The 20663-nt window shown below is 40.9% G+C and overlaps 1 protein-coding gene, 1 long non-coding RNA gene and 1 pseudogene across 2 annotated transcripts; 1 reads left to right on the forward strand and 2 right to left on the reverse strand.

Moving 5' to 3' along the window:
- Nucleotides 1–1339: 1339 nt before the first annotated feature.
- On the reverse strand, nt 1340–4464 carry LOC121959500. The gene is made up of 3 exons (XR_006106918.1): nt 4258–4464; nt 3055–3164; nt 1340–1495 (listed from the first exon to the last, which is right to left on the reverse strand). It is a non-coding gene; the product is annotated as an uncharacterized LOC121959500 (long non-coding RNA).
- A 7573-nt stretch (nt 4465–12037) lies between these two features.
- LOC121959649 (growth arrest and DNA damage-inducible protein GADD45 gamma-like) lies at nt 12038–20369 on the reverse strand. Its single transcript, XM_042509075.1, has 4 exons — nt 20349–20369; nt 12575–12675; nt 12264–12471; nt 12038–12151 (listed from the first exon to the last, which is right to left on the reverse strand). The coding sequence occupies exons 2-4, from the start codon at nt 12673–12675 to the stop codon at nt 12038–12040; spliced, it is 423 nt and encodes a 140-aa protein (XP_042365009.1). The 5' UTR covers nt 20349–20369.
- On the forward strand, nt 17281–18007 carry LOC121959648 (annotated as a pseudogene).
- Nucleotides 20370–20663: the final 294 nt, after the last annotated feature.

Below are 20663 nucleotides of genomic sequence, written 5' to 3' on the forward strand. Positions count from 1 at the left end.
GAAAAGTCTCTGTCGCTGTGTCTCTGTTGACACAGAGGTTTTCTAACAAACTTAATTAACACTTGGGCTGCAGGGCAACAAAGTAATGAAACATATTACATTATTACAGCAATATGAGGTGTAAAATGGGGAATGAGCTGCTGACTTGGGTTCAGATGTAACAGGATTTTTTTTTACCTCAAGGGAGAATTTCCGAAAGTCTTTTTCTAAAGTGAGTTGGTATTTAGAGTTAGAAGTGTTTTGGTGCTTCTCTATGATTACTGTTAATATTTTCTTTAATGTATGACACACATTGGACATGTTTTATTTTACTTTGACAGAAATTCAATTTTACTTTTTTCTTTTTGTAATAATAATAAAAGAAGCAGCCATACGGAAAAACAATTCTCCAATCATATCCAGAAACATTTCACCTTAACTACTAATTGAATGCTGATGAAAATATAAGTGTTAACTCTTTACTTATCAGGAAAAAAATGCATTTATTAGAAAAAGCACAGTTTTTAAAGTTTTTTTTGTACTTTTTACTAATTTCTTGCTTATTTTTGGTCATTTTGTCTTGTGTTGCTCATTGCCTGCCCTCCAATGTTTAGTTTACTCAGGTTTCAAAGGGTTAATCATGTGTTACACTGTGTTTCATCTGTGTGTCACAGATTAGCTGAAAGGTGCCCTGTGTGTCACCATGAGACGCAGAGGGGCGTGACAAAGCGCCGGTATCTGATGACCTGGGAATAAGAATGGGTTGGCTTCACATCTGGCAAAGTTAAATGCAACGATATGCAATGTCAACAAGCCAAGTGTGTACTCTCCATCTGAAGGATGATTTTCATGTTTTGGGCTCTTTAGCTCTGAGGGGGAATCTAAATTTTACAAGCACGCAATAATAATTTAAACAAAAGTGCATTGTCAACTTTGGGGCTGCGGTTTAGGGAAGACACTTTGCTGTTTTAACACATACAGTGCCTCTATGCCATAAATAAATGATTTTTGTGGAAAACTGGTCTGCACAGAGCCTCAAACTCATCCAACACCTTTGGGATGAACCGTAACGCGACTGTAATCCAGAGCTCATCAATGTTAGACCCCGCTAATGCTCTTGTGGCTGAATTAGAGCAAATCCCTGCAGGCAGCTTCTAACATCCTGTGGGAAGTCTAGAAAATGGAAACTGTAACAGCAGCAGATTAAAGTTCTTACGCTGAGATGTCCACATACTTTTGGCCACAAAGTGTAAATGTGACTAAAGTAACAGCAAACAACTGTCCCATAGCAGACGCACGCTTCTGCTTTCAGAGAGTTCAGCCGTGTTGAAGCAGCGGCGTCTCTCCCCCGAGTCTGTCCTCCTCACTTGCTGCAGGAGGCTTTGTGTCCTGCAACACACTGATACTCAGAGGCAGTGAAGCGCACGAATCCAATTTGCTGTGTGGGAGCATTAGAGTATTAGACTCCTGTGTTAATTTCTTCCTGAAATGACTTCCAGTCTGTTCTGTGTTCACCCTGGGACAGAGAGAGAGAGACAGAGAGAGAGGGAGAGGGAGGAGGTTGAAAGAGGAAAGAGGAGGGGAAAAGACGGAGATGGACACAGAATCAGCAAAAACAACAGAGATAAAAATAGAAATTTGTGGGAGGGATGAGCAGAAAATGATTTACTTAAGTAAAATATTAAGTCAATTATTACACCGGTATGTGTGAATGGGCTATATTTCTCTTTATATTAATTTATCCATCAACACATAATGAAATTTATTGTAGTAATTGCAAATCAAATCTTTTTTTATGGAGGTTAATTAGGGTTTTTTTTAGAGGATTGTGCAGCCTAAACTCAGGGCCTAAAAGTCTACAAAGCACAAGCTGCCTTCTATTAACACACAGTAACAGTTGAAGGTCACTCCAATAACAATATTACCATTTTCATCCGCTCAGAGCTTCCCGTCTGGATTTTTGGCAGCTGGACAGTCAGCTAAGTGTGTTTCCACCCACTTGTTTATACGGGCATTTTCAATTTGCAGTTGAAATACTGCAAAAAAAAAAAAAAAGTTTTTTCGGCTTGGCTGATTATGAAAAGTTGCTGTATAAGCAAAGTGCAATGAACTGCAATGGAAACTGACTGTATAAATTACATTTTACATGAAGTGTGTGACTGAGGCTTCCACTGGATAAAAGAAAATATGGCGGCAGACAAAAATATCAAATCTGCGGAGCAACTGTTTCATGTATTAATCTGAGGAAGGTTCCAATCAGAAATGGCATATTTTCATCACATTTACCACATTGTTTTCTTTTGTTTGAAGTCCGACTGAATGCTTTTGTCTGTAATGGTTAAATTGCAAACTGCCTCCAGAGAATAAGTGATGGTTTCTCACAATGTGACCATCTCCTAATATTTCTAATATTCCTAATATTGGTGAAATGGACACAAACTCATAAACTTTTATCAATATAATATGATGTTTACAGTATAATATTGGTTCTGAAAAGCGTCAAGATTTACAGTATTTTACTGTAATTTGAAAAACTTTACATTACGATTAAAATTTGGTCGTTTTTTTACAGCAGTTTATTACTGTGTAGAATTTGACAAACAGAAGTTGTATCAGAGTTATGAGAACTTTCCCTCCTTTCTTTGACCTTTAGCCCGTGGGCCAGTGTGTTCGTTTCTTTGAGTAATCAAATTTTTGAAACTGGTTGAATAAATAAATGCCGTGACCTGACGTGTTTTCAGTGCATCTCTGTTTTCCCGGTGCTGAGAATCAATTGGAAGAAAAAGCAGACGGAGAAAAAAGTCGACAGCTCTTCAGTTTGAACTGTGTTTCTCAAGTGGAGCAAAACATGGCTGTAAGTCAGCGGAGTCTCATGGTGCTTTACACTCACTCATCCGTCTGTCCTCAGTCTAATGGACTGGAGATGGACTCAAGTGCTTAAACACGGACATGCCTTTCAGTTTGTTGCCGCACTTTTGCCCCGAACGGCAGATCTGTTTGAGAGAAACATGGATGAATCTCTAACATGGCCCTCCGACCACACACAGATCCTCTATTGACTCAGTAAACACTCACTGTGAGCTGAAAACACGGGCTGGCTGATGCCTCCTCACCTCGGCCTCGTGCGTGGGTGGTCTGCTTGTTGGAACGCAGCGAGATGCAGGTTTGGCTGCTTCCTGCAGCAGCTGACATCAGCAACAAAAACCAGAATTCAACTTTATTATACGCCCAGGGGAAGGAAAATTTCAGTTCATCTTTATAGCTCGCTGTTAAAGGAGAGTACACATTAAAAACACACAAATACTATAACTGAAAACTATGGTTGATGAAAAGTCTGTGGTCACTCTGTGTCGAGACATAAAAAACATCTCGTGTCTGTGCGTCTTATCAGTGTGGCTGGTAGGTATGTTTACCGAATGATTACTGGGAAATAACTGTTTGTGTTTGTGTGATGTTAACAGCTGGGAAACATCTGGAGAGAGAAGTAGTGCCAGATAAGGTCATGTGCCAAAAAAGATATTTTTGAAGAAAAGGAAGGAAGGAGTGTCCAAATATTTAATTTATATATGTTTGCATCATGGAGCTTAAATTTCTTAAAGGAGAAACACCTTAACTCTGCAGATTTTATACCTGTCACAATTAATAATAATAATAATAATAATAACAATAATAATAATAATAATAATAATAATAATAATAATAATAATAATAATAGCGAATTGGCAGTAGTAGTATTAGTAGTAGTAATATAGAATATTTAAAAAAATTGTATAAAGTAGTATAACGCTGATGATGTCATAGTGATGTCATCAGGGTAATCTCGATTTGGGCTTGAAAACCTCAGTTTTTACAGCGTTTATGGTGTTAAAAGATGATGTGGTGTAATTTAAAAGATGTGATTTTTCACTGGGAAGTTAGGATCTAATGACAGACCCTATTGCATGGCATTATGGGAAATGTAGGATCCAACATTCCTGGAGTTTAACTCAAGGATTAGCTGTCATGATCACACAGCCAAGCTGTATCGATTTTGACCATAATTTCTTCATTTTTCTCTCATAAGTCCTCCACTTTATGGAAATGTAATACTAAATTCTAAAAGTAGCCATTAAAAGAATACTTACTTATAGAATACTATATCAAAAATATCAGTTAACAAACTCTCATACAACTCATGGAGCATAATCCAAGTGAATACATAATCCAATCCAGGTTATATTGTGTGCTCCATGTTCAACTGAATACTAATATTTTTTAGAGAAAAAGTGTTCAGTTTACCTGGATTTAATTAAGATGCTCATCGTGGTCATTTGTTGCTGACATATCCAAATTCAGCAGGATGCAGGCGCAGCTCTGAGTCAGCAGGTGGAGCTGTTGCTCTGTGTTGCTCTGTGTTGCTCTGTGTTGCTCTTTGTTCATCGACTGAATGGAGCCATGTGATGATGAAGCATTACAGCCTGCAGTAACGCTGTTACACCACTGGATAGCACACTACACACACACACACACACACACACACACAAACAAAATCATTAATTCAACTGGATATTAGGGCTTTTTCAGTCTTTCATTCAATATTAATTCAAACTCACCTCTGACTCAGGCGACGCTCTCAACCTGGAGACCACAAGAGGAATGATGGGACTGAATATATACAAGAATTTGTGCTGTAGAACATTTTGCAGAAAACTTCTTAGTTGAATGCAGAACTTGTACTGACATGAAATGCGACTGTGAATGAACTTAATTAACACACTCAATGCAGCTGCGTCAGAGACTCAATCAGGACACCTGTGTCTGCTGCCTGCGACTGTCCTTCTGTCCTCCTCTGTCCTCCTCAATCCAACAGTCATGTGACCTCCACTTCCAACAGCCCCAATGAGAAAACTGCACGTTGAAGAGTTTTGACTGTTATATCATATATTAGATGACATTTTTTTAATAAATGTATACTTTATTTATTCGTGTACTTATTCATTTTTTGAACTATTTAATAATAATTTATTGCAATTATTATTGTTGTTGTTGTTGTTGTTGTTGTTGTTGCATGCTACATTAAAATATTTAAAGGCCTATAAAGTCATATTTTTTTAATTTCACTTATTTTTCGCGTAATTCTTTCTTATTTCATGAAGTCTAAACTGTTTCAGGTGCAGCTGTAATTTGAGAATTTCCTCCATGTGGATGAAGTAAGTTTTGTGTCAACAGGGGGCGCTGTAACAGCACTGACCAGTCAGATGTGCACCTGTGTTTTTAGCATCTCACTGGCTCTTCACTGAGTTTGGAGACAAAGCTGTGAAGTTGAGTCATTTATGTGCTTTAGGTGAATCTAGTAACATTTTCTTTTTTTTTAATATTGCAGATGTGTGCTGAGAATGTAAAGTAATAACGGTGTGCTGTGTATTTCAGAACTTTCTATTTTGAAATTAAACAAAAAAGTTATTTCTTATTAATCTTAGAGTCTGATAATAATCTTGCTAGATGCTTTGATTTTTTTGTTTCAATTATTTATTCCATTCTGTCAGGAATTGATTCATTTGTTTGGTATCTGAGGAAAAAACAGCTGAGCAAAAAGTCCTCTATTGACAGGAGAAAAACAAACAACAATAATTATTGCAAGAAAGGCCTTAAAAAAGAATTGAGTTGTGGAAATTTACTTTCAAAAACAATGCTTAAAAAGTGATATAAGACATTTTGGAGGCTTGAATGTAACCAGAGAGGAAATCCAAACACTAATCAGTTGGACACACAGAGCAATCAGCATCCTGAAGCAGTAAAACAATAAAATGCCGCCTCCTTCCTATCTGGCTAATTGAGCCACTGTGTTAATGACAACACCTCCTCGGCCAATCGGAAACCAGAGATGTGTTGTTGGGTAGAAAAAAGGTGCAAAGCTCGCTCTCCTATTGGCTCTGGCTGGATTTCTTTGAGTAATTTCTGAACAGATGATGTGGCTGCTCCATATGGCAGACCTCTGGGACTCCTTTGTGCTGTGACTGATGTGACTCACGTCAACTTTAAAGGTTTCCTCCTTCACTTTAGGACCCCCAACCCCCCCCACCCCTGCTGCTGATCTGCAGGATGAATGGGGAGTCAGCTCTACAGTGATCAGGCAAAGTGTGCCTTTCGTTTTGTATACAGCCTCCTCCCTCCTCCTCTTCGCCCCTGCAGCCCTGCAGCCTGCACACTCACAGCTCCAGACTTTGTTTTTGGTGAAAGGGACCGTCTCAAATGTCCCGTGCAGCCAACAGCAGCTGCTCCTGGACCTTTCCATTCTTCTGCACAATAGACGGGAGAGGGCCGGGGTCTCGGTGCACCTTTGTGCAGGGCCCCTCCTGTCGTTTTCTGCTCTTTGTGCCCATTGAGGAGGGTGTAGAAGTGTTGGCTGGAGCTTTTGTCTGAGTTTTGTTTTGGTGAGGGTGTGCGGTGGATGAGGGGGGCAATACAAGCACATTTAGCCATCTGATGTGTTTCTGCAGAGCACGCATTGCATGCATGCACACATATACTGCAACCAAAACATCAGAATAAATAATGGTATTGTAACGTATCTGCGGTTTGCAGAAACAAACATCTGCACATTAGGTTGCTGATATGTCGAAACTTTGGTTATCGTGGTTTGGTTGAGGCACAGAAACCACTAAGTTATGGACAGGAAAAGATCATGCTTTGGTTTAAGATAAAAGCAGCGATGTTTCAGCAAAAAACAATTGTTTTTCGTGCCACTATTCTCGCTGGAAAAACAACTATGAGTCACTCCAAAACACCAATGTTTGGTGCCTAAAAACACACTGGAAACACTCAGTGACTTGCTAAATTAAAGCTGGTTTTGTTCTTTGGTCAGATCAGTGGTCTGCGGTTTGGCTCGCACAACAAAGTTAGCTCACATATTAGGTTACATTGATATGATGCACATAAAATGTGCAAATGTAGCGTATTCATTGTTTGCAGAAATGTACAATGCTGACACTTACTTCTGACGACTGAGCTGGTCTCAGTTAGATCTTTCATGCACAACTGTCTTACGAGCTTCCGAAAGTCAAAGCTGGTATTTTTTCCCATGTTTTGATAAGCGATCAAAGCTCTGCAAAAAACTAACTACTAACTAAAGTGTACTTATTTTATTTTATTTTGTCCAACTTCTGTAACAATCAATACATTTTACACTGACAATTTATATTCTGCCATACTGGCTATCTCAAGCACAACACACACACACACACACACACACACACACACAGTGTTGCTGCTGTGTCTCAACGAGGCCCTTGAGGGCGGCTCCATCTATGAATGGAGAACCAGACCAGTGTTTTGGCAACAGCTGGCAGTGTGCAAGTGTGTGTGCATGTGTGTGTGTGTGTGTGCATGTGTGTGTGTGTGTGTGTGTGTGTGTGTGTGTGTGTGTGTGTGTGGCTCCTCTCTGAGCCCACTTTGTGTTTACAAGCTGCAACTGTGGACGTAAACAGATAAAAAATAGTTTATCTATTTACACTCTGATTTTCTTTAGAGATAAAATCGAACACGAACAGATGTCCTGCCGCCTCCAACTAACATCCGAGCAGCGTGCAATAATGCAGAACCCATACACACAAAAAACACAACTTGTATTTTGAAACTACATATACAAGTTCTCACTTAAATACCAAATCGATGATGATTGTTTTAAATATGCAAACAACAACAAAAGAATGATTTTAATAAAAACTACGACATCGTTCAGCGAGAGACGAGCAGCCTGAGGGGCTGCAGGTTTGTTAATGTAATTAGTGATTAGATTCATCATGAGCTGACACAGGCCCAACTGATGGCTATCAGAAGCAGAAATTAGCATCAACAGCTGATGACTGAGGGAATGGGCGTGCTTGTGTGTGTGTTTATACACAGATCTGACTGAATATGCACACACAGAGTTACACGTGTGTGCGTGTTGTTTGAACCACAGCAGCAGGCTTATGATAATGACCGAGGGCGACATTAGCATAGTTACAAACTGCATTAGCATAGCCATCAGACAGAGAGCCAGCAGACATTAACCTCTGAAACTCCTCAACTATGGAGCCGTCATTGCAAACCTAACTTGTTACGAAAAATATATATATATATTAAAAAATGACAGAACCTAAAGATATAAAATCTAGAAGATGGAGGTTGAATATTTCAGTGTAAATTTGATGTGTGCCACCAAAAATAAATAGATCAATACAAGTCAATTTTAGCTGTGGAAGAGATGTTGATGCCTGTATCCAAGGCAACCTGCTCAACCAAAACACCAACAATAGAAACTGACACACACACATGCACACACACACGCACACACACGCACACACACACACACACACACACACACACACACACACACAGCCCGCAGCCCGTCAATACCATCTGCTGCAGCTCTCCAGCACACAGAAAAGATTTTGGGAGGCGGAGGCTTTTATATTGAAAGGACACTTGAGAAGCAGCATGTGGCTGCAGCAGCAGAGCTTTTTATGACCCGGGTTGAGGCAGAGGCCAGCTGAGGTTGTTCAGGGTGACAGAGTTCAGGCTGGAAATTTAAGTATTTTTACTTTTCTGTTTTGGGCAGGTTTTGGAGATTTTACTGGGCTACTTTTTTGAAAAGCAAATATGTTTTGCTGAAATGCTTGCTTGCTTCCTCAGCACCATCCTGCAGGGACTCTGTTGTATTGAGACTTCAGATGTGTTTCTGCTGAGACGTTGTTGTGAGTCAGGATTTGGTGTGATTCAATCATGACCTTTAGAAATATTGGTGAACTTATTTTTCAAATTTGGGTAGTCAGGCTAGCTGTTCCCACTTGCTTCCAGTCTTTGTGCTAAGCTAAACTAACCGCCTGACTCCAGCTCTGTACTTCACACAAAAGCGTGAAATTGGTATCAATCTTCTTGTCTCACTGTCAGGCAGAAAGTCCAGAGAAAGGGGGATCGAAATATTGTATCATATGCTGCAACTGTGCTGAAATGTTTGCTGAGGTTTGCACCTTCAGCTCCGTCCTGCAGGGACTCTGTTGTGTTGAGACTTGTGACGTGTTTCTGCTGAGTGTTGGGGGATGCTGCTGTTGCTGGTCAGGATTTAGTCCTCAGTGAATGGCAGCAGGCTTGTGCCAGGCACACGGCCTCTTCCTCCTCCTCCTGCTCTCTCCCTTTCTCCTCATCATTAAATTGGACAGCAGATGGAGTGAGTGCTGGGTTGGTTGTCGTGGAGATTTAAAGGGGTAATTGCGTTTCAGCTGGTCCAGCATGGACCTTTTTTTTCCTTTGACATGGAGGGTGTGTTTATGTATATGCACATGTGAGGGCGCAGCACTGTGAATGATGGAGCGAGTTCAAAGTTTATCATATGTTGCAAGTGTGCAGATTCAGAATCAGGCACTATTCTTCTATGGTCCATTTTGGTTATTTTTTTCTTTAAATTCTGGTTAAAAATTGTGCTATATAAAATTGGAACAAACTTAAATAAAAAGCGAGAGAAAAAGAAGCCAAGGTCTGAGGACATGCATTCTTGTATCTTTATCTTTTTTTAAAACCCTCATCCTCGCCCCTAACCCTAACCATCGCAACTAAATGCCTAACCCTAACCCTAATTCTAACCTGCACTGTAACACCAAACTTTAACTCTCAAACGGCCTTTAAAGAAGTGAGGACAGGCCAAGATGTCCATAGTTCAAAAAAAATGTCCCCATTCTCTTTTAAAAAACGAGCTTTGGTGTGTGTGTGTGTGTGTGTGTGTGTGTGTGTGTGTGTGTGTGTGTGAGTCACAGTGGGGCGTGGAGGCTGCAACAGCTGTTGACTGCACAATAGTTCACAGTGACAGGCAACATGCAGGTCAGAGTGACTTTGGAGTTCGAATCCAAAGACACAAAGGCCTCTCTAAGGTTCTGAATCACAAATGAGTGGAAAAAAGACGCAGCCGCGTGTGCCAGGAGCAAAAGATCATTTTCATTAGGCTTCAGAATGAGAGTGACATCAGAAAATAAAGCCATAACTTCTGTCTGCGATAACACGCTGAATCACTGAGCCACACAACTCCAGAAAACATCTCACCAGCTCTGAGTCACTAAGCCTAAAGAAGTACCCAGCTGGCAATACCACAACATCAATCAAATAAAACAAATTAATAATAATAATAATAATAAATTATTTTTAAAAAGGAATGACAACAATGTCTTATGAGATGTCAAGATGCTGCAGGTTTTTGCACTGTGGAAAGTTCTCACTGCAGGATTATCTTTATAGACAGGAGAAGTAGCAAAATGTTTCAGCAAAAATAGCAGCTAAATCCAGCAGCTGGTTAGCTCAGTCAAAAGTCAAAGTCAAATTGTTGTTTTTTGCACCTCAGCTGTTGTATGTTTTTAACAAACAAGATAAAACGTGTTTTAACTTTAAATGGTAAATGGACTATACTTGTATAGCGCTTTTCTAGTCTTATTGACCACTCAAAGCGCTTTCACACTACATGTCACATTCACACACACATCACACACTGGTGGCCGAGGCTACCATACAAGGTGCCACCTGCTACTCAGTAATCATTCACACACACTCACACTCTGATGACGCAGCATCAGGATTGCCCAAGGATACTTCGACATGTTGTCCAGAGGAGCTTGGGATCGAACTGCTGACCTTCCGATTAGAGGACGACCCACTCTACCTCTGAGCCACAGCCACCCCTTTAGAGGTGCTGATAGGTGGATTTTATTACCTTTGGGCAGAGCCAGTTTAGCTGTTTACAGTCTTAATGCAAAACGCTGCATATAGAGACATGAGAGTGGCAGCAATCTTTTTATCCAACTTTCTGTGAGATGCCAAATCAGCACATTTTCTGTATAACTTTGTATAAAAATGAACCTGATTTTGCAACTGCACTGCATGATATTTAGACCAAATGCATGTACTGTAGCCTACATGTTCTAAACTACCAATCTAAGGGTCGTACAAGACACTTAACTCGCATTTAGATGCAGCAAAACCTCAGAGTATTTCAAATCAGAGCCTCTCCACATCTAAAGGGATGTCTGGAAGTGCATACAAATTTTGAAGTACAGGAAACTTTGAAGAAAAATGACCCAGAGAGTCAAAAAGTCAAAGGTTTGCCAAAGAAAGGCACAACCTTGGACTTTGTTTGTGTTTCAGACAACTTGAACCAAACATTAAAAACCAAAATTAGAGTCAAGGCAGTACTGAATTCAACTTTTTATTTCTATGCTTTCATTTTACAAAAAAATCAGATATGCTTTTAACAGGTTATTTTATTTCACATCAACAAAGCTGAGGTGAAACCCTCAGGAAGTGCTACTTTTTTTCAGATTAACACACTTATATTTTTCCATTTTAACATTTTTTTGTATTTTTTTCAATCAAAGTTAAATTTCAAAGTGAAACCTTTAGATAGTATTTGTTCCAAACTTTTTTAAGATTTTTTTTTTGTTTTTTTTTTGTTCAATTTGTTTTTTAAATTTCTAAAGTTATATTTTTCCATTTTAATTTTTTTGTGTTAAACCTTTAGAGTATTTGTTCCAAGACTTTTTTAATTTTTTTTTTTTGTCATTGTTAAATTGGTGAAACCTTTCCGCTGAAAGTGGGAAACATTTCATTGCAACTGTTGTCGTGTTGCTCAGCAAAGAGGACGTCTTTAAAAAGTCCCTTTTTAATGACGCCTCTTCCTCAGCACCGCTTCTTCTCCTGCTGCGCGTGCTTCAACGTGCGACGTTTGGCTCTGTGGGCACCACAGGACGCGCACAACTCGCATCTCCTTCCTCTCCAAACCTCATCCGCACAAAGAATGAGGGTCGATGTGTCGCTCTTGTGGCATGCCCGACCTCATTCACATAAAGAATGAGAGTCATCTTGGCATGGACGGGACAAGAGGCGACGGTTCGCGGCGGAGCCCCCTCGGGCCGGCGCCGTGCTGCCTGGACGGGATTCCTCCTCAGGAGTATCCAGGGATGAGCAGAAACAGGGTCATCCTGTTCATCAGGATGAGTATTTCCAGATGAGAAGCTTTACAGCATCTGAGCAAAGAGAGGAGAGCCGAGGGCCCGGATCAGCGCTCGGGGAGGCTGATCTCAGGGACCCAGTCGTTCAGACGGCGGCTCTCCTCACAGAACAGGTGCAGCTTCTCCAGAGCAGGGTCTTCCCAAGACCCATCAGTTGGGTTCTGTTTAAAAAGAAGAGGAAACTGGGTTTAGTCTCATGTTTCTTTTAGAAAAAAAAACATCAAATATAGACTTGTGCAATGATCCAGAATCATCAAGTTGAGCTCTACATACCGTGATGAGGACGCAGTGCGCGTCTTCAAGCTGCTCCGCCTTGTCACCAACAATCTCAGCCAGACGCTGCATGTCGCTCACTCTGACGATGCTGATGTCGTTGTCGAAGCAGAAAGACTGGATGAGGGTGAAGTGGATCTGCAGAGCGATGTCACACTCGAACTCCTCATCCATGGCCAGGACGCAGAAAGACACGCTGTCCGGGTCGCTGTGGACAAAGAAAAGTCTTGTTAGCTACTGCTGTTTCGATGATGAAAACTTTGGCTTTTCAGAGATGAAAGTAATATTTAAGTCATGTTAAGTTTACTTACTCAGTCATGATTTTGGCGCTCTCGTAGACTCCAACAGTGAGTCGATCTTCGCTCTGAGCACAGTTCAGAGCTTCCTGCAGAGCTTTTCCAGGAGACTGCATGGTGATGTTTTTGCTAACAGTTCAGCTTAGAAAGTCCAGAGAGAAGTGTTTGTACTGCCTCCAAGTATCTGCCAGTATTTATACCGCTGACCCGGCACACGCTCACCTTCTCATTGGCTCTTTGGGGCACAATGGCTACAACAGGCCTGCTGCCCCCTCCCCACCCTCCGGGACGCGTGCCTATAGAAAGTCTTAGAAAGTCGGGGGAAGCTTTGGTTGAAAGGATCAGATGTAGAAACTGTCTGACCTTTAATTGATTCTTTCAGCTGGCAGGAATAATGAAAACCACACAGGAGGACCAGACTGTTGTCGTCAAAGTGCTCAAAGTTCTGGAAGAGTTAGATAAGACCAATAACTCCCATTCAAGAGGAGCGAAATCACATCGACAGTACTTTTACACCACAGCTGAGCTTTTGGAAAACCATGCTAGTGCTGCAGATTTTGATTTTCTTTCAACATTCTCAAAAAACATTGATCTCCATTCATTTCCTGTGATGAATCCTTCACCTCAAGCAACTTTCAAGAGTCTTTCTGATTTTCAAACTTTACAGAAAATGAATGGAAATCAATGGCTGCGTGGAGCAGTCCAAACAAGCTGATTTAGAAAAAGGCTACAATTCTTGGTTCGTTGTTGTCCTCAAAAAATGTTTCATATTGCAAGATTCAAGCTTACATTTTAAAATATATTTTCCCTATCAGGGCTGTCAGCCATTTTTATTTGTGTTACATTATTGTAAGACCATGCAAGAATGTATCAGATTTCCATTGATTTACACCATTTTTGCAGATTTAATGCTCACTGTTAAGGATCCTTAACCTCAAGCAACGTATCAAGAACCTGCTATTTAAATTTTCATACTGTATAGCAAATGAATGAAAATCAATGGCTGCCTGAAACTGTACAAAACAGCTGAAGTACCATTTCAGAAAACACTAAAGTTCTTGTTTTGTTGTTATCCCTCGAGATTCAAGGTCAGAGTTTATATTTTCCAAACCAAGTCAGTCAGATATTTTCATTATTGTAACACCGTACTTGCATCGCTGTAAAATTTATGTTATAATTTCAGCTTTTTATTTGTAAATGTACTTCCACAAGCACTCCAGTCATCCACTGACTTCCATTCATGTCAGTGCAACATCAAAATTAATATGCAGACTTTTGAAAGTTATTTGAGCTGCGTAAACCATAACAGTGAGCATGTATTTGCATTTATTCTGGTAAAAGAAAAAAAGTAAATAATTGTGATGAGGTAATGCAGTGTAGATATTCTGAAAAATCAATCTGCACTTAAATGTTTAAATGGCTTAGATTTAAACTTATACCATGTTAATGGGTAATGATAATATGACTTAATGTGACTAAAAATATGCACAAAACCAAAACAAAATGTAACACTTCTTAAAGGTATTACTTCAGCTATTTTCATGTCACAATAATTTACTGCCTTGTTTTCTTTTTTTCTGTAGCTGTTCTTGAAAGACATAATTCAAGATTAGAGCTTTTAAAATTAAATCAAACCTGGACCATTTTTCTGTCAAACCTAACATCTATTTTGAGATTTTCAGGTCTTTTGGGGATCATGTTTCAAAGTAAGATTTGACCTCTGAATGCCTGCTTTCTGTACACGTTTACTAAAATGTGTAAAACCACTGGCATGGACCCTCAAATGCTTCTTGTGAAGTAACAGAATGTTTGAAAAGGCAGCCTTTTTATTCATATTTTGTCTTTAGAGCACAAAAATAAAAACATTTTGAAAGTTTAGAATATTTAGAAAAAGCATTTGCACACTGCAAACTGGTACTATTATAAGTTTCATAATGCTAATATCAACCATCTTAAATGCGCTCAGTACTTTCATAACTCATGACCAGTTTCAATGCATGAACTGTTTATTGTAGATTGGGCGGTGGCACGCGCCGCTGCTTTGCATGCCTAAAGCTGGGTCTCACTTGAGACGCGTGGCATCTGGAGATGCCTGCGTGCTGTATCTCTGTGTCTGCATCACTCTCCATAGCAACCGAGAGATACCATCTGTCCCCGAGGGAGAGGTGAGGGGAGGAGTGGACAAAGGAAGTCAAACAGCACCTGCTGGGCGTGATAGTAGTTTTTCAATCTGCTGTAGATATGATTTTTAAATGTTGACGTTAAACAAAATACGAACGCATACGTTTGGCTAAATCACACTTCAGTTTACTGAGTTGTTTTATTGCTTATTTGATCAATTAAAATAACCAATTCTTGTACTTATGTGTATCTACTAAACGGCTTGCTTATTATATATCTAAACTTAAGTCATGTTTGCGCAAGAACGCCAGAAGCAAGATATCTACAAATCTTACCCTAAAGCTTTTGACACGTTCTGGTTTTACAAAGAGGTTCAGGGCTTTAGTGAGTCGCCGCAGGTCACAAAAAAGACAGCTTTGACCACCAACACCTGTCGCGCGCTGCCGGAGAGGCCTCCGTCTGACAGATGTGCTTCAGCAACAATAGGTCGGTATCGATTTGCACGCGCCTGCCCTGTGGCCATGCAGGCTGATCCTTCCTAAAATAGCTCAGTGTTTGATTCTCTATCAGCTGGATCCGAATAAAACCTTGGCCTAAATGTGAGCCTCGCGCCAGCTGATGTGCTAATGAGTATGCAGCACGCGGACAGAAAGTCATGCAGAAATACACACATTTTGTTTGCTGTACTAAATGCACCGATAAAGGTTTTGTTGTTTAACAAAAACAAACTTTCAGAGTTTTATGGGCAGCATACTTGCACGTTTTTACATCTCAAACTGAAAGTGATTTTTATCTGCCTTTACGCGTCTGGCATCTTTTGGAGATAACACTTTTTCACTGTCAAAGTTTAGACCATAAGCGCTTCTCTTTTGGCATTCAAATTTAATCAAAACTCAGACAACAGGCCGGCGAATGTGGAGACTTGTAGACAAAAGATCGGCGCGCCCTGGGGTCGGGGCTGACCTGGGTTTAGGAGAGAGGAGAGGAGAGGGGGTCCCCTCATAGCGACAGTTCTCCATCTGCCGCTCTGCCTTCCGCAGAACAATAGCGCTGAATCAATCACCGCCAACCTGTGTCTCCTGCACGGCCTCTCCACTCTCCAACCCCCCACTTCTATTTACGCAGCAGTGGCAGCAGGCCTGACCCGATGCAAGATGTGTTTTGAATTATTATGCAGATAGAAAAGAGCCAAATAAGCACGAGCTGTTCGGGAGAAACTGGAGCAGATGACATATAGCCGTGCGTAAAAGTTCTGTCGTGCATAAGTGATCGGAAATTAATGGATGGTTGTCAGACACAAGTTTATTTAAGAGCACAGATAACTTAATTTAGTAGAACCGCATCCCACATTCTACATATTACCAAATATAGTCGTGCGTAAAAGTTTTGTCGTGCATTAAAGTGGTCGAAAATTAAGAGATGGTTATCAGTTGATTTCAATGCACAAATAAATACATTTAGTGGACCTACACGCCTAAATAAATACTAAAAATAACAAAATGGAGTCGTGCATAAAAGTTTCGTTATGCTTAAAGGTGATCAGAAACCAGGAGACAGTTGTCAAACAAATTTGTTTGACAGCACAGTTAAATCCATGTTGTGGATCCATAGACACACAAAAAAGTTTCTCCATGCGTAAAAGTGATTGGAAATCAGCAGAAAGTTGTCAGAAATAGGTTTAAGGATTCACAAACTGTAGGATTTACGCACAAAATACCAAACAAACGTGCAAAAAACTTCAAAAGTTCTACAGAATTCGGCCCGTGTGGGCCCTGACATCCCCAGGGTAAATAAATAAAAACTGAGCAAGGATTTTCTGGACAGCTGATGGCCACGTGGTCAGCATGGGCCAGCAGTGCAGATTGCGCAGCACGCACAGCGTTCTGGCACGCGCTGCTCATTTGCATTTGTATGGGGGACTGTGATAATAGAGGGCTTCTGCGCGCACAATGGGGCCGTTTTATGGCCAGCCTCTAGTCCACAGATGGCATCATCCACCTGCCCTTTCTCTGAGCTGGAGAGGGGGAGGGGGCGCTTCACACTTTCTCTATGTTGCTGCTGAAATACTGTCACCAAAATAAATAAATAAAATGCGTTAGACAGTTTTGAAAGTTTGAGTTTTATTTGAGTTCATATCTAATGTTTGGAAGTTTGAACGGCGGCTTAACTGGTCTATAAGTCATTAAAGTGTTTTCAAAAAAGAATAGCTGAAGCTTTTCTGCGTTTTCCGAGTTCTTATAAATGCATGCAAAAGTGCAAAACTGTTCTGCGTGAATCTCTGCTTTTAGGTTCACTAGCTGTGCTTCTCGAAATTGCACAAAAGTGCTGCACAGTGATCAAACTTTCTTCTTTTTTTAATGAAGCTATTTTTAGTTTCAGGCTGGGCTGCTGCGCTCAGAGGGAGAGCGTGCGTGGCTCCATGACCCCCATCAATCTGCCACGAGCCGGAGTGTGACAATAGCATTATCATACCAATACACCATTCAGCTCTGGCCAATCAGGGCGCAGCGCTTTCACTGCGCCGCACGAGCTGGAGAGTATAAAAGGAGGAGGCTGCAGCTCTGCAAGACACTCTTCTGCCTTTCGGATTTACTCTCTGAATCTCTAAAGATCTCCCTTTGCGGAATATCTTCATCTTCATCATGACTCTTGAGGAAGTTCTGATCCAGAAACCCACCGAGCGCGATCAGTGCTCCGGCAAAGCCTTAGAGGAGGTGCTGGTGTCCGCTAAAGACAACGACTCTCTCACCGTGGGTGTCTACGAATGCGCAAAAGTTATGAATCTGTAAGTATGAGACTCTCAGCTGATCATTATTAAGGTTTCATCAGTTATGTTGGGCAGATTTGATCATTATTGGATGAAATCTCATGCGCTCTTTTGTTTTGTCTCCACAGCGACCCGGACAGCGTGTCTTTCTGCGTCCTGGCCATGGATGAGGAGTTCGAGTGTGACATCGCTCTGCAGATCCACTTCACCCTCATCCAGTCTTTCTGCTTCGACAACGACATCAGCATCGTCAGAGTGAGCGACATGCAGCGTCTGGCTGAGATTGTTGGTGAAAGGCGGAGCAGCTTGAAGACGCGCACTGCGTCCTCATCACGGTATGTAGAGCTCAACTTGATGATTCTGGATCATTGCACAAGTCTATATTTGATGTTTTTTTCTAAAAGAAACATGAGGACTAAACCCAGTTTCCTCTTCTTTTTAAACAGAACCCAACTGATGGGTCTTGGGAGGACCCTGCTCTGGAGAAGCTGCACCTGTTCTGTGAGGAGAGCCGCCGTCTGAACGACTGGGTCCCTGAGATCAGCCTCCCCGAGCGCTGATCCGGGCCCTCGGCTCCTCTCTTTGCTCAGATGCTGTAAAGCTTCTCATCTGGAAATACTCATCCTGATGAACAGGATGACCCTGTTTCTGCTCATCCCTGGATACTCCTGAGGAGGAATCCCGTCCAGGCAGCACGGCGCCAGCCCGAGGGGGCTCCGCCGCGAACCGTCGCCTCTTGTCCCGTCCATGCCAAGATGACTCTCATTCTTTATGTGAATGAGGTCGGGCATGCCACAAGAGCGACACATCGACCCTCATTCTTTGTGCGGATGAGGTTTGGAGAGGAAGGAGATGCGAGTTGTGCGTCCTGTGGTGCCCACAGAGCCAAACGTCGCACGTTGAAGCACGCGCAGCAGGAGAAGAAGCGGTGCTGAGGAAGAGGCGTCATTAAAAAGGGACTTTTTAAAGACGTCCTCTTTGCTGAGCAACACGACAACAGTTGCAATCAGCGGAAATGTTTCCCACTTTCCAGAATTGTCTTAATTCTCTAAAGGTTTCACTTTAGAAATTTAACAATGACAAATATTCTAAAACATTAAAAAAAAAAAAGAAAGAAAAAAGTTCATTTCTCTAAAGGTTTCACTTTAGAAATTTAACAATGACAAAAAATATAAAATGTAAAAAAAAATGGAAAGTTTATTCTCTAAAGGTTTCACTTTAGAAAATGGCTCAATTAATGTTAAAATAATAAGAAATTGTAAAATTGTCTTACAAACATTTAACTATGTATTGAAGACAGAAAATGAAAAGATTTGACTGCATATGTTCTACAAATGTTGGAAAAATAACTAACTTATGTAACAGTTTCACGTTAGAAATTGTTTGAAATGGAAGATTCTTAATAAAAGTCACAGAAAGTATTTTTGGAGTGTTGTGTTCTCACTTTCTCTTTGCAAAACTCATGTCTGAGTTGTGTGTTTTGGTGCAGGAGGTGGTGAGGGGTCATGAGGGAGGGGGGAGTTATAAAACTAACAAAAGTTTCAAACTCAGCAGATTGCATGGAAGGCGCTCTGGCCTGTCATCTGCTGGCTGTTGTCCTGCAGGGAAAAAAAAAAAAAAAAAGCTGGGTCCCTCCTCCAGCAGACCTCATCTGCATGTGTATAGCGCCGCGCACAATAGCAAAGCTCCGGGCCTGTCAGCTCCAGCGGTCCGCACAGAGCGCCTATTGTTCGGCCTGCAGATGTCTCCGCAGCCACGCCGCGCCATCTGCCGCTTCCTGCAGGTGGGGGTCGGGCAGGGCAGGGCTGGGAGGAGCTCGGGGGGTGAGTCAGTTCTCCAGTGCCAGAAAGGGGGGAGCGGGTCTGTCTGGTTTGGACCGGTTGTGGAGATGGAGAGGGGGTCCCGAGTATCATCTGGTGTCCTGCCAGCTGCTGTATTATTTACTCGCAGGCACTTAGTGAAACTTTGGTAAACAAGCCACAGAGACGCGAGCTCAGCACTGTTTGGGTGCCTCGTGCAGCCACCTGCTCGTCAACAATGTGTGACGCATGACTTTTTTTTCGAAACTTTATTTAGTTTTTCATAAACAATAGGAGTCTTTTCAAGATACAGTATTTGTTTAAGTGGGTGTAAACTTTCTCCGCTCTCTTTACAATCATATTTACTAACCCATGCCGTTCACTCAGCAGGACTGAAAACCGAAAATGAGGTGCGCAAATATATATTTTGCATGAAAAAGCTATTGGATCAGTTGAAAGTAATCATTCACCAAAGCAGTTTTTTTGTTTGTTTCAAAGCTTGGCTCTGGAAACTTTGAGCATTTGTTTTATAATTGAAGGGATCCCAAGAAAAAACAAAACACGAAATTGTCTTTTTTTTGTAAATTTATCTTAAATTTAGCTCATCTTCTTTCTCTTTCTAATACTGGATACTTCACACATCTACTGCATGTCTGTCCATCCTGGGAGAGGGATCCCTCAGTTACTTTTTCAGTTTTCTTGTGCTGCATTTAGATACCTCTCACAAGCGATTTAACCCTTTGAGACCAAAGCAAATTGGTTTGATTTCTTTCAATAATATGGTGAAAAAATCAATGACCCACCTGGAAAGAAATATCCTTGAAATTAAAAGATATTAGTTAAAGGTGACAAAGAAAATGACCTGAAAATTAGTTTTGTTTTTTTTTTTTAACTGTAAACATTATAATTCTGTTTTTAAACTAATGTTACAGGGGGAACAAATCTGCACTTATTTTGGGTCAATTTCTTGTTTTTGTTTTTTTCTGGCAACTTTTTACTGATTTCTTGTTATTTATTGGACAATGTGTTGCTCATTGCCTTTCCCCTGTGTTTTATGAGAAATCAAATCAATTTGCTCAAGTTTCAAAGAGCTTTCAGGGTTTTTTTGGGAGGAGTTTTATCCTCCGGTAAGGGTCCAAGGACATAGGAATATTGTAAGTTGTTAAGCCCTCTGAGGAAAATTGTGATTTCGGGCTATAAAAAAAAGGAATTGAATACTTTCACCCCCCAACGCCTTTTAAAATAATTAAAATCAAACTTGAATTTACTTTTAACTTCATCAGGCACTTTTAAAAATAGCTTAAGCTATCCCAAAAAGCTGCACTGGGGATATAAAACCCATTTATCAAGAAACTACAAACTGTGAAAAAGTCAAGAAAAACTGCAGTCACTTTCCCATAGTGTCAAATTTTAAAAA

This window comes from Plectropomus leopardus, chromosome 20 (assembly GCF_008729295.1).
Source record: "Plectropomus leopardus isolate mb chromosome 20, YSFRI_Pleo_2.0, whole genome shotgun sequence".
Lineage (NCBI taxonomy): Eukaryota > Metazoa > Chordata > Actinopteri > Perciformes > Serranidae > Plectropomus > Plectropomus leopardus.

Bases quoted from the DNA above. Each gene is read 5' to 3' on its own strand.
- LOC121959649 (XM_042509075.1), bottom strand. From the start codon at position 12,675: ATGCAGTCTCCTGGAAAAGCTCTGCAGGAAGCTCTGAACTGTGCTCAG. The intron at 12,472-12,574 runs GTAAGTAAACTT...CTTTGTCCACAG, and splicing joins AGCGCCAAAATCATGACTGA to CGACCCGGACAGCGTGTCTT. The intron at 12,152-12,263 runs GTATGTAGAGCT...CTTTTTAAACAG, and splicing joins CGCACTGCGTCCTCATCACG to AACCCAACTGATGGGTCTTG.